The following is a 14760-nucleotide window of genomic DNA, read 5'->3' as shown; positions in this document are numbered from 1 at the left end:
CTGTTCTATATGTAAATAAGCATGTACATCATTTCCATTTGCAAAGACCAAATGCATTGTTGTTTTTAACTGGCGGGAGGTAGCAATACACTTCCCGTGTCTAATCTGCCAGAAATTAAAAGACAAAGTTTGCAAAGACCTTGGTGAGTTGGCGAAATCAAAGCAATACAGACTGGGTCTATTCCTTGGCGTGTTCCAGGGAAACCAAATTGCCCAAGATGTTTGATTACACACTTGGAATATATCTCTATAAGCTTTCCGAAACGTTCAGACATCATGGACAAAGTTGCCTCGCACTTTAATGACACCATAGGCGCATTAATTAGTATGTACTTCCGCTTACGCAGAGGACATCAGTTGAGTAGGTGATCCTTCGATGTGGCCCAGGACACATTCACGTACACACCTCCGAATATGGTCTGAGTGATCGGATCTCAATGTCCTCAATGCGTCTATGGTGCATTTACAACTGTACAGCTGTCCACTTGTGATCAGATCATCCAAAATCAGAAATGCATGTTAATGCCAGCTGTAAACAGGGCCACAGACACAGAACTCTTGACCAACATGGTACTATTAAGCCAGGAAAAATTCAAGATTTTTTTTCCCAAGATCCAAGCAAAGATTTACATAATTGCCTAAAATAACGACTGCAGCAACACTAGTCATGAGCTCTGCTGGATGTTCGTTCTGCTGTACCACGGCTGACTATAAGAACCAGTTCTAACCAGAACTGCTATTACATCTGCAAAAAAGCTAATCAGTACCATCACTTCCAGCCTAATAGGGAGGGAGGCAGGGAGGGCAAAGAAAGAGGGACAATGGGGAAAAGGATGAGGAGGAGAAAAGCAAGAACAGGATGAGGAAGAAGTCAAAGGTGTAGAACAAAAAGAATGTGATGAGGAAAAAGTAAAGAAAAGTGGGAGCAAATCAATAGGACTGAAGAGGAAAAAGAACAAGGATCTGTGGAGAAAAAAGGAGCAGAGCACATGAAGAAAAAAATGAAGAGAAAAAGGCAGAAGAACACACTAGTTATTCCAAATTAAAGTGCTGAGAAGCACAAGACTGGAAAATAATCATTTAAAAATCATTAATAATCCATCATAATAATGTTGTGGCTTAGCAATGGCAACTCTTTGATGCTCCAAAAGACGAGAACCTAAATTAAGCCGTAACGCCGAATAATTAAGCCCCTTGTAAACATACTTTAAAGTCCAACTGAAAATAAAATACATGTTTTTTTTAGATAATAACAGATCTACTCTGTGCATTGACTGTCGTGTGTCCTCTTTTGGGGGAAAAAAAAATCATGACCCTAAAAGAAGCAATTTGCTGTTCGCATGAGGGCACCATCTATCTCAGCTTCTACTGGTAGGTGAAAGGCACGTCAGTTTACGGAGCAGATTTGCAGCTTCGACTTTGCTCCATTTTGCTTTATTTAACTGGGCTAAGAAACAAAGTGGCTTCTATTCTCAGCTGATTTTGAAGCCTGAAACTGTACAAACAATGCTCAACAGTGCACAAGTGAGAGCTTGAATTTGTATTTTTTTTGCATCTAACGTTTAAATGTCATGCATCTAAAGGGCCAAATCAAGAACCATGGTACCATTCATCAACTGGTACCGTTCACCGGCTTTAGCCAGTTAGTCACTGACTAAAGCTGAAAAAGTTTTAGGTGCCAGCGCAACGGCATACGCTTATCTGCAAATCTCATGATCAGTCCCTCTAGATCAGTGTTTCTCAACCCAGTCCTCAAGGAACCCCTATCCTGCAGATTTTCACTGTAACCCTGCATAGGTAGCCCTGCTTGTACTTACTCGACCAATCATCTCACAGCACTTAATTATGCAAGGTGTGCAACATCTGACAAAATTCATTGCTGATTGGTTGAATAACTACAAACAGGTACCTATTCAGGGTTGCAAAGAAAATATGCAGGATAGGGGTTCCTTGAGGACTGGGTTGAGAAACACTGCTCTAGATGTTGAATGGTATAATTCCACAGACAGTTCAGCATGTTAAGTGCTAGATAATAAGTATTAAATAATTTTTTTAAAAAGCGTGCTATATGTTGCCTTGTAACATCATTCATGGCTGTATAAGCAGGGAAGTTGACAGAGTCTCCCAGCAATACTGGCTTTCAGCTGTCACTCAGACAATATCAAGGGAAAGCCCACTCACTGGTGGGAGGTAGATGTCATTTCAGCATGCATGTCAAAAAATATGCTTTACCTTCTTATTTAAAAATAAAAAATACAAATACTCATAATAACCTCGATAAAACGGATTTAAAATGTTTTTACATCAAAAGTGAGCAGATTTAAAAATTTGGTTGGACTGTAAAGGTTTTATGGTAACATCTAGTAGTTGCTGGCCTATGAGCAACTTTCAAACTGTAAGTAAGACATCCTTCCAGCTATAGAATGTTCCTAACTGAATTTAGCTCTTCTTTTTTTTAAAACCGAATTTCGTTTATGCTGTAAACTTTTCCTGTCTCTGATGGACTGTGAGTCTTTCTTTTGTGTGTATGTGTGTATATGTATGTGTATCTTTGCTTATCCCAATTTTGATACATTTTGCTGTACATTTCTCTCTTTCCCACTCTTTTCCCTGCTCTACAATCGACATGCTAGACTCTTGACTAGAACTTGACCAGGTTTCAAACACCTTCTCACTCTTTGCCTGATAGTTACAGCCAATCAAGATCCAACCTAAGCTGAATGAATGAATAGTACACGATTGACAGCAGAGTCTTACTGCCATCACTCAGAGCTGGAGGTGGACTGATGAAGGTGGAGGGGATGAGGATTGGAAAAATGGAATGAGGTTAGGTGATGAGAGGAGTATTTGGGGAGGGGAAAAGGTGAATGATATGAAAGGATGATGGATGAAGGGATGAGGAGGAACATTAAGCATGGTCTCAAGAGTGTGCTGCCGGCACTTCAGACCAAAGACAGAGGGACTGATGGGAGGACATGAAGTGGAAGACAGCAAGTGAAAGATTCACATGAAAAAAATCAAAGGGACGATAACCTCCCTCTACTGCAGCGGTCGGGAACCTATGGCTCGCGAGCCATATATGGCTCTTCCGGTGACGGCATATGGCTCCCAGACAATTTTGAGTTGAAAATTTTTTTTTTTTCAAAAAAATCAGTTTGGAACTGATTTTAAAATACTTGTGATATTTCTTAATAATACTGTGTCATTTTAAAGTAAACAGAAATTAGTTTTGAAGATAAATTTCACGGGTCACGGGTCACCCGTGGGTCGGGTCGGGAACCAATGGCTCGCGAGCATGTCCGGGTCATTGTAAAGGTGAAGAAATCAATTTTATCAGATAGCCAACTAGTTTATCCGCTTCAACCCTTGTAACGGAAAAGATGGCGAAAAGAAAAAAAGACGATGATTACCGTGCATTCCAGGCTGCGTGGACAGAGGAATTTGCATTTGTGGAGAGAGCAGGATCTGCGGTATGTCTAATATGCAATGATAAAATTGCATCGATGAAACGGTCAAATATAAAGCGGCACTTCGATACGCACCATGCTTCATTTGCATCGAAATATCCAGCGGGGGACAGCAGGAAAAGGGCATGCGAGGAGCTACAGCGGAGAGTGCAGACGAGTCAGCAGCAACTACGTGTGTGGAGCAAGCAAGGTGACGGGAATTCCGCTAGCTTTGCGGGGGCTTTGGCAATAGTAAGGAATGGAAAGTCATTCACAGATGGCGAGTATGCCAAAACATTCATGCTTGATGTGGCCAATGAACTGTTTGATGACTTCCCAAATAAAGACAAGATAATCAAACGAATAAAAGACATGCCCCTGTCAGCAAGAACTGTGCACGATCGTAGCATCATGATGGCAAATCAAGTCGAGGAAACACAAATTAAGGACATAAACGCCGGGACATACTTTTCTCTCGCGTTAGATGAGTCAACAGACGTTAGCCATCTATCTCAGTGCAGTATCATTGCCAGGTATGCTGCAGGTGACACACTGCGTGAGGAAAGCTTGGCTGTTTTGCCAATGAAAAGGACAACAAGAGGAGAGGATTTATTCATGTCTTTCATGGAGTTTGCTAAAGAAAAAAAACTACCGATGGATAAACTTATTTCTGTCTGTACTGATGGTGCACCCTGTATGTTGGGGAAGAACAAAGGATTTGTAGCGCTTCTCCGTGAACATGAAAAGAGAGCCATCCTAAGTTTTCATTGCATCCTGCACCAGGAGGCGCTTTGCGCTCAGACGTGTGGCCAGGAGCTTGGCGAGGTGATGTCTCTGGTCATTCGAGTGGTCAACTTTATTGTTGCCCGAGCTTTAAATGATCGCCAGTTTAAAGCTCTGTTAGAAGAAGTTGGGAATCATTATCCCGGTCTGCTTTTACACAGCAACGTGCGTTGGTTGTCAAGGGGGAAGGTGCTCAGCCGTTTTGCAGCTTGCCTGAGTGAAATCCGGACTTTTCTTGAAATGAAAGGCGTCAAGCATCCTGAGCTAGACAACACTGACTGGCTCCTGCAGTTTCACTATCTCGTGGACATAACTGGCCATCTGAACCAGCTCAATGTCAAAATGCAAGGTATTGGAAATACAATCTCATCCCTTCAACAAGCAGTGTTTGCATTTGAAAGCAAGCTGGAAGTCTTTCTCAGGGACATTGAAACAGGTCGTCTTCTGCACTTTGAAAGACTGCAACAATTTAGAGATGCATGCTTAGCAAGTGACTCCACTCAACATCTGGATCTCCAGCAGCTAGCTGGCTTTACGTTCAATCTCCTGCAGTCATTCAAAGCACGTTTTGGAGAATTTCGTGCGCGCACTGGTCTTTTCAAGTTCATCACTCATCCACATGAGTGTGCAGTGGACAAAATCGACCTGACATGCATCCCCGGGGTCTCTATCGGAGACTTTGAGCTGGAAGTTGCTGACCTGAAGGCATCAGACATGTGGATGAGTAAGTTCAAGTCACTTAATGGGAGAGTTGGAAAGTCTTGCGCGACAGCGAGCAGAGCTGGCGAGGGAACACAAGTGGACAGAAATTAAAAATCTTCAACCTGAAGACCAGCTGATTCTTAAAACTTGGAACGAGCTTCCTGTGACATACCACACAATGCAGCGTGTGAGTATTGCCGTATTGACCATGTTTGGCTCTACATATGCATGTGAACAGTCTTTCTCGCATATGAGGAACATTAAGACCAACCTACGCTCACGTTTAACTGATGGAAGCCTCAACGCCTGCATGAAGCTCAACCTCACCACGTATGAACCAGACTACAAGGCCATCAGCAAAACCATGCAGCACCAGAAGTCGCATTAAAAGTAAGACATATTTAATTTATTATACGTTAAAAATACTATATGGCTCTCAATGAAATATATTTAGAAATATTTGGCTTTTATGGCTCTCCCAGTCAAAAAGGTTCCCGACCCCTGCTCTACTGCTATGGTGATAAGTGATAGAAGGATAGAGAGCAAAATGTAAGGAAGGAGAAAAAGCCATATTAGCTCCTTGAGGCTGTTGAAACTAGTGATAAGCGATTAAACTCCGACAAATAGATATATAGATATATAGATACATAGATCGATACATAGATCGATAGATAGATAGATAGATAGATAGATAGATAGATAGATAGATAGATAGATAGATAGATAGATAGATAGATAGATAGATAGATAGATAGATAGATAGATAGATAGATAGATAGATAGATAGATAGATAGAACAGAGGAAGGGAAGGTGGACGATATAATGGAAGGAGTGAAACGAAGGACAGAAAGCTGAAGGGAATGTATAGATTATAGTGACTGAAGGCTATTTGGAAACCAGATGGAAGGGTAGTTAGATAGATGGTGGGCTGAGAACATGTGGTCTTTTATACATTCTTGGCATTAAGAAATATGAAGGATTAAACGAGGGAGTGCTGGAAGGAGACATGGGTAAAAGACAATGGGGAGGATAGGAATGGAGAGATGGATGATGTAAGGGATGAAGTACAAGAAGAAAAGATGGAGGGAGAGGGGGAGGATAATAGAATGAAATTGAACCAAATATGGAGTGAAAAGTGCGACGCAGACAGAGAGAGAGAGAGAGAGTAGTGAGGGATGAAGAGCGAGAGGAGTGTGAGGAAGATATTAAGGGACAGACACTTCACACACACACACACACACACACACACACACACACACCCCAAGAGAATATGTTCTCCGGCCATCCATCCATCCATCCACCGATCCATCCATCCATCTATCCATTAATCCATCCAAATACCCCTCCATCTCTGCTGAGTCCATTTAGTATGAGTAGGAACAGGCTTAAGTATGGAGCTCCATTCACACGCTCCACTGCACCACAAAGAGCACATTTCAACACCATAAAAGGAACATTCCTATTCAATACTAGATAATCACTCACTAATGACTGAACCAAGAGAGAGGGTGGGGGGGTGGGGGCCTATCAGGAAAAGAAAGAGGCATTGAACCTCTTCAATTAAGTCAAATTAGTCTATATTAGCCTAATTACCCAATATTTCACTTTAAGTAACATGTAATTCTGCCGCATAATAATTATGATAAAATGCACATTTAAAATCTGGAAGTGTTTTCCGATGTTCTGGTCCACAAAGACCACTTTTGCTCGCATATTTAGAAAAGCTGCAAGCGTAATTTTGCAGATCAAATTGTGGTGGTGCATTTTAACCACAGATCCCTATCAATATAATGGTCACAAAAAGTGGTCACAAGAAATTTCATTTAGGTTAAGATGAAGGGAGGAAAAAAGGACTAATGATACTGCGAAATTGAGGGACAAAGTCAAATCTGTACTTAGAAACAGTTTAGCCTGCTCAGACGGGGTGTGTTTGGCTACACATTCACATAGGCCTCTATGGTATCAAATAAAATCACATGAAACTGTTTGATGAGGACTGGATAGTGCTCTGGTGGAAATCAGGGCACCATTAAAGTGTTCTTTGTGTGCATTTTCCGTTCAAAAGTGACTGTATGCCAAGAAGGTATTTCATGAAGGGGGAAAAAGACTTTATAGTGCAGACATTTAAGTGTATTTTGGTGTTTAAAGGACTGAGTGTTCCTACTGAAGTGTTGTGTGGAGTCCACTACATAAACAACGCTGTAGCAAGCGTACTGAAAAGTTAACGCTTTATCAAAAATACAGTGAGGGACTGACTGACATAGCATGCAGACAAACAGACTAATGGGAAAATTGGAGAGATCCTGGAGCCTTAGGGTAAGAAAACATAAGATATTAGACAAATGTTTCCGAAGCACTAGATATTGTATTTACAGAATGCTGGTATTCAAATCGCATGTAAACCAACACCAGTTCTCAAAACTTATTTTTCCTTATACATGTCAACGTTCATCTTTCCAATGCTGCATTGCATTCTGTCTGATGTCTTTTTATTTTCTCCCCAATTGTACTTGGCCAATTACCCCACTCTTTCGAGCCATCCCGGTCACTGCTCCACCGCCTCTGCTGATCCGGGGAGGCCTGCAGACTACCACATGTATCCTCCGATACATGTGGAGTCACCAGCAGCTTCTTTTCACCTGACAATGAGGAGTTTCACAAGGGGGATGCAGCGCATGGAAGGATCAAACTATACCCCTAGTTCCCCCTCCCTGCTGAACAGGCGCCCCAACCGAGTAGAGGAGGTGCTAGTGCAGCGACCTGAACACATACCCACATCTGACTTCCCACCCGCAGACACGGCCAATTGTGACTGTAGGGATGCCCGACCAAGCCGGAGGTAATACAGGGATTCGAACCGGCGATCCCCATGTTGGTAGACAGCAGAATAGACCACCACGCTACCCGGATATCCTTTCTTCGGATGAGACGTTAAACCAGGGTCCTGACTCACTGTGGTCATTAAAGATCCCATGGCACTTTCTCCATCTGGCCATCCAATCATCCCCACATGTAATTGGCTCAATGATTCCTCCCCCTCTACCTCAAGCTGATGTGTCATGAGCGTTCTGGTGCAAAATGGCTGCCGTGCATCACCCAGGTGGGTGCTACACATTGGTGGTGGTTGAGGTGTGTTACCCCCTTCAATGTGAAGTGCTTTGGGTTTCTAGATAAAGCGCTATATAAATGCAAGCCATTATTATTATTATTATTATTATTATTATTCTGCAAGTCAAGCAGGGCAACAATGAAAAGACCCCCCCCCCCAAAAAAGAAGAAAAAAATAGAAAAAGAAAAAAAAAACATTTGCAATGCAGGGCCTTTCATTTCAAGTTTCTTAATCTCAGAAACAATTCACTTAATGCTAAAACAATCTGTTTTCTCTCCCTGCATGCTACTGACTTTAAACTTTTAATCTGGCACTTTTTAACTGCAGGTAAATGGCTCTTACAGTCAGACGCACAGTGACATGCCGGCAGGTAAGAGAAAGGGTACTGCAACCTCAAATGTTGTTTGCTCATCACGTCACATTATGAATGTTAATCCTTTCAAACAGTCCAGGTAGGTCTCAGACCTGTGGTGATGGCATAACTTATGCCTGCCTCACACACACACACACACACACCAACATACACACACACACACACACACACACACACACACACACACACACACACACTCACCTCAGTAGGCCAAAGCCTTTTTTCTTGCTCTTTTTCTCCGTCTCCTCTATTTCCTCTGCTTTCTTCCTGTCTTTCTCTTTTCCTTTCCCCTTGCTCTTCTCTTTCTTCTTTACTTTTGCTTTCTTCTTCTTGTCTTTCTTGTCCTTCTCGTCTGGCTGATCCCCCACACCCTGGCGGGATGAGCCACTGGCGGGGGTGTCTCTGCCCGAACTCTGGTCCGAACCATCATCTACAGGAAGGCAGGATGGGAGAAGAGGATATAGAAGAGAGGGAAAACAATGTTGGAAGAAAAAAAACTTTTTTTCCTCCTAAATAGACACTATTTTGAGTTCCAATAAGAATTAAACCCAGAGTTTCTACGATGGACGTAAAACGGCCAACACAAAGGGCTGCAGGCAGGGTAACCCTGACATGAAATGATAGCAAATGATCCAGATGAAGATGTCCACTGAAGAAATTTTGTTTTGCTAATAGTGCCACTCATATGCCTGGAGTAAGTGTTGGTCTTAGTCTTAGTTGCAAATGTTTCTAAGTGTATTGATGAATGCTTTTTGATCCAAATCTTTTAGAAGGCATGATGTTCTTTTTTAAAGGTTAAAACATTTTAAACCTGTGGCTCAGCAGGCCTTGAGTGCAACAAAGGGAGAGAGAAATTCCAAGCTCTCCTACCGTAAAGATGAGAAGATTAGAAAGACCTTGTTGTGGGGAGAGGTTTCTGTTGCTCATGCGATACCATTCAAATCCTGAGCAATTCAATATCTGATGAATCCCCCAAAACATTAATTTAACTAACTTATGATGAGCCGCTGGATATATATCACATAGAATATACATCCATTATCCAAGCCGCTTATCACAATCGGAGTTGTGGGGATGCTGGAGCCTATCACAGCAGTAATTGGACAGCAGGCGGGGAGACACCCTGGACACATTCTCACCTAGAGACAATTTAGTATGACCGATTCACCTGACCAACTTGTCTTTGGACTTTGGGAGGAAACCGGAGCACCCGGAGGAAACCCACGCAGACACGGGGAGAACATGCAAACTCCACACAGAGGACGACCTGGGATGATTCCAAGGTTGGAGAACCCCGGGGTTCGAACCCAGGACCTTCTTGCTGTGAGGGGTCCGCTCTCACTACTGCGCCGCCATGCCACCGTAGAATATACACACCAGTTTTTATCTTTTTTCTCTACCACTGGAGACAAATTCAGTACAAATTTACAGTGATCATTAATGCATAATTTAGACAGTGAACATGTTAAAAGCATTACTTTTATTGCCTCATTACCTAGGGGAAAGAGAGGAGGGAATGCCCTGAATTAAAATGACCAACACACATACACAGAACACACACAACCTTACAAAGCAGATCATCTTACACATGCACAAATGCAATCATGCATGTGAGGGTGCAAACACCCACCCACCCACCCACACCCACACCCACACACACACAAAGCTTAACAACATGCACACATACCTGCAGACACACGAACACCTAAATGCACCTGCTAACAAATTTAATAGCATGCAAACAAGCACTTAGATAGATACACACACAAACACCCACACCCACACCCACACCCACCCACACACACACACACACACACACACACACACACAGATCCCTTGTCAGATTTTTTGAAACGATCAGACCAAATTAAACTGGGCTGTTTAGAATGAGGTGTAACCTTGTGTGGCTATTCATTTCAGTTTCAATTACAAAGCCCATCTAGCAAAGGAAACAAAGTGTGTTTGTGTGTAATAAATAAAATGCATCCCCGTAAGCTTCGCTGTTTAATGACAAGAGAATTATAAATGAGTGAATAAATAAATAGCCATTAAAATAAAAAAGGTTATTCTAACACCATGTATATTAGTGGTCTATTGTTTGTGTGTGTGTGTGTGTGTGTGTGTGTGTGTGTGTGTGTGTGTGTGTGTGTGTGTGTGTGTGTGTGTGTGTGTGTGTGTGTGTGTATTTGCACACATGTAAGAAGGCCCTGACGTATTAACCAACATTTTCTCACGGGTCCAGGGAGCTCCCATGAGCTGAATAGCACACAACAATGGCTGCATTTAAATGGACTTGAGTATCCCGATTATCCTTTACTGTGGATGTGGCGTTTACATGGAACACAGAGAAATTTGGTTATTCATATCCCCGTACACACGATAAATACCAGTATCCCGGGTTCTGACTGCTGCATGCTATATGCGCATGCACCTGAGGTTTACAACACAAGCCGGGGATTCTGAAATGGTTAATATGATATTCCTCAATAGCTACCAACCTTAATTTGACTGTGGCCATTGGAAATAAGACCACTTTGGTTTATAGCGGGTTTAGCGCTATTAAACGCCAACATTGCGTTGCGGATTTAGCTCATCCGCCGTATTGTCAGCATTGGGAGAAGAGAACGACAACAAACATTAAACATGTATTAAACAATAAATATGAAACACCTTGACCGGTGTCAGGCTGTCACCGCGTAGTACAAGGGAGCAGTGGCTGAAACGCCATTTCTTCATTGCTCTAGCACAGTGATACTCAAAGTGTGGTCCGCGGACCACCAGTGGTCCGCGAGCGCCCCCGAGTGGTCCGCGGGAGGATTGCAAAAAAAAATCGTGTTTCTCAAATCACCTTCATCTGCGTTCCAGTGCAAAGTTACGAGTACAGCTGTTTTCTAAATGTTTTCTAAATTAAAAGTGAATCAAAATGTAGCCTAAATAAGCCTAAAAATTTTGTTCAATTTGTCTAATGCAAACCTGCGTTTTGAGTCATGTCTCTTCAGTTAGCCTGTTACCTAGGTTACCTAGTTAGCTTCCATTACAATAACAGGATTTTCATATCAAAGACCTCCTGACTATTGTGAAAATTAAGTAAAATCTAACAAAGAGTGAAGTGAACCGTTCAAAATACAAACATCATGGATCGGTGGCTGAAGAGAAAATCCGGAGAAACGACGAACAATGTAAGCAACAAGGTGCAAAGACTTCCTTCTCACATTGAGCGCGTCAGTGTTAGCATGGAGTCCCATAGTGCTAACAGTTTGCAGCAGGAGCTAGCTAGCACAACACTCTGAAAAAGCCACTGCAAAAGTGAAACGTAAATACAGTAGCGATTACATTCAATTTGGATTTTTCTGGACTGGAGATGCTGAGGATCCAAAACCTCATTGTGTTGTGTGCTATGACATATTAGCTAATGAAGCAATGAAACCTGCCAAACTCAAGCGTCCCTTCGAGTCAAAACACAAGGAATACACCTCGAAACCTGTGCAATGTTTTGAGAGAAAACGTGAAGAGCTCGAGCGACACACGAGAAAGGAAGCCACGCAGTTTTTTATGCCGCAGGGGAAAACGCGAAAGCTACCGAAGCCTCATACAAGGTCTCCCTACTCATTGCGAAAGCTGGCAAACCTCATTCAATCGGCGAGACCTTGGTTGAGCCAGCTGCAAAGGTTATGGCCAACATAATGCTAGGGGAGAAAGCGAGTGAGGAACTTTACAAAGTACCTCTGTCCAATGATACAGTCAAGCGGCGAATAACATCCATGGCTGCAAATGTCCAAGATCAGCTGGTGACACGTCTGCGTCAGTCTTTTTTTCTCTCTCCAACTGGACGAGTCCACGGACATCGGTAACGGGGCTATTCTCCTCTGCTTTGTGCGGTACATACATGCGGGTGCTGTTCACGATGATTTTCTTTTCTGTCAATCCCTACCAACCAACACCACAGGAGAGGCGATATTTGAGTCCCTAAATAACTTCATTGTGCAGAATAACATTGATTGGAAGAGGTGTGCTGGCGTGTGCACTGACGGTGCCACGGCGATGACAGCCAAACACAAGGGCCTGGTGACGCGTATACGCGCTGTAGCTCCCTCTGCCGCATCGACGCACTGCTGTATCCACAGAGAGCAATTGGCAGTAAAAAATGCCACCCTGTCTTAAACTGGTTTTGGACGAGGCCGTAAAAATTGTCAACTTAATTAAAAGCAAGGCACTGAACTCACGTCTTTTTAAAGTTCTGTGTGAAGAAATGGGGAGTGAGCACACAAGACTTCTTGTCCACACAGAAGTTCGCTGGCTATCGCGTGGTAAAGTTCTCACCCGTCTCTTTGAACTGCGCGATGAGGTCAAGCTGTTTTTGCATCAAACTGATGAACTTTATGGCAGAATGCGTGACTTTCAATGGCTCGCAAAACAAGCCTTTCTTGCTGATGTTTTCAGCACGCTTAATAACCTGAATTTACCACTGCAAGGAAAAGCGGTCACGGTTTTTACAGTGCAGGACAAAGTTAAAGCCACTCGCATCAAAATGGATCTGTGGTGCGCGCGTCTTGATCGCGAGGAGTTTGACTGTTTCCCAACTCTAGCCGATTTTATCCTCGAAGCTGAAGAGGTTCTGGATAGCAACACACTTGCAGCCTTCAAGGAACATTTGCAAGGCATTCACACGCAACTGGGAAGATACTTTCCCGAATTGGATGTGGACGTTGAATGGATCAGAAATCCATTTGGAGACCAACCTCACATTGAGCGCGTCAGTTCCAAACTATCAGCACGGAAGGTGGATAGTCCTGTGGACATTGCATCAGATGGAACACTGAGAATGGCGTTCAGAGAAAAATGCTTGACAGACTTCTGGGTTCTCGTCCAACCTGAACATCCTGAGCTGGCTGAGTCTGCTTTGCAAGTGTTAATGCCGTTTTCAACCACCTACATCCGTGCAGTTGGGTTCTCCACACTGGTTGGTTTGAAAACCAAGCAGAGGAACAAGATCGATGTAGCCCCCTGTATGAGACTGAAACTCTCTAGTGTGGAGCCAGACATTGAGTCAGTGATGCAAAAGCAACAGCATTCCTCCCATTAGTTGTTGACTGCTGCTACCTGTAAAGCTGTTATGCTTATTTGAAATGTGTAATTTCATAGCTTCACAAGAGCCAGTACAAAGATTTGATTCCTATTAAAACGAATTTTTGTTAAATTAACATTAATAGTTCACTCTTTTAATGATGAATTCACATTGAGTTCACCGTGACAGTGGTATTTCAAATAAATCCCCATGTTTTATTCATCACATCACAACCAAAGGCAATAGCTCTGAACAAAATTAATATGAAACAGTAATTACACATACATCTCACAAAAATCAAGGTCAAGGTATATGGTAGAAGCCTAGCCTAATTTTGCTAGTAGCCTATTTATTACATATTTTGTATTGTAATATTCTGCAGACATAATTTGTAATATAAAACATAATATGCTATTGTAAGCCTAATATAGACTGTTTTATAAAGTTTTTTTGGGCGGGGGGGGGTGTTGGCCGGCTGGTTAGGTGGTCCACGGAAATTTTTTTTATGATCAAGTGGTCCTTGGTGTGAAAAAGTTTGAGAACCCCTGATCTAGCAGCGCTTCTCTCGTTGCCGCCATTCTTTGTTTCTCTTACGTCACTTGGTTGAAGCCGCGCCTGCGCAGTTAGTCGGCAGCGGCCAAAAAAACCGTGTGCAACAGTATCCTGGTATTATTTCGGAGTACTCTAGCTAGCATAATCGGGTTTCTCAAAACCAGGATAAGGGCTTGTCCAGGTTTCTGAAATCGTGATATTGTAGCGAATTCGGGGGACAACACAACCACAGGAACTGCCGCGGCCGGGACGCGAACCCGTATCGCCCGCACCGCAGGAGGCATCGCTAACCGCTAGACTAAAGGGTCAGACCCGCGAGTCAGCGTGTCTTATCCATGGACCTTACACTACCCCCCTCCTTCGGGAAGTGCGCCCCGCGCTTAAGCATAACAGCTCCTTTACGCCTCAGGGCCTCAGATAGCAGAAGATATCTGCACAGAGATGGTTTTTAAAGTGGCATGGGGGGTGCGCTTCTCCCAACGCCACATGACTTGATTGTAGAGGAGATGGTTCCGATGGCAAGGGGGATCCCTAGATGACCGGCACCTCCACACAACTGCAGGGGGCTGCCGGAAATCCAGTTTTTTGGAAACCGCCTCGAAGCGTGCCGCCACAGCTTGCTTTTCTGTTGGGGTAAGCTCCCTTAGCCTTATGTCTTCCAGACTCACCCACAAGGCAGCGGGGCAGTGGTTGATAGGTGCCAGGGTGTGTCCACCAGGGCGGGCCTGC

At 43.3% G+C, this 14760-nt stretch overlaps 1 protein-coding gene across 2 annotated transcripts in view; it reads right to left on the bottom strand.

The window, feature by feature from the left end:
- Positions 1–14760, bottom strand: part of pard3bb (par-3 family cell polarity regulator beta b) — a 520416-nt gene that overhangs the window by 174356 nt on the left and 331300 nt on the right. For both annotated transcript variants that reach the window (XM_056289172.1, XM_056289173.1), the window contains exon 19: positions 8616–8844. In XM_056289172.1, the coding sequence (XP_056145147.1) occupies positions 8616–8844 (229 nt within the window). The remainder of the gene's footprint in view (positions 1–8615; positions 8845–14760) is intronic.

This window comes from Lampris incognitus, chromosome 11 (assembly GCF_029633865.1).
Source record: "Lampris incognitus isolate fLamInc1 chromosome 11, fLamInc1.hap2, whole genome shotgun sequence".
NCBI classification, from domain to species: domain Eukaryota; kingdom Metazoa; phylum Chordata; class Actinopteri; order Lampriformes; family Lampridae; genus Lampris; species Lampris incognitus.
The sequence above is the reverse complement of the archived record's forward strand: the minus strand, read 5'-3'. Positions and strand labels throughout refer to the sequence as shown.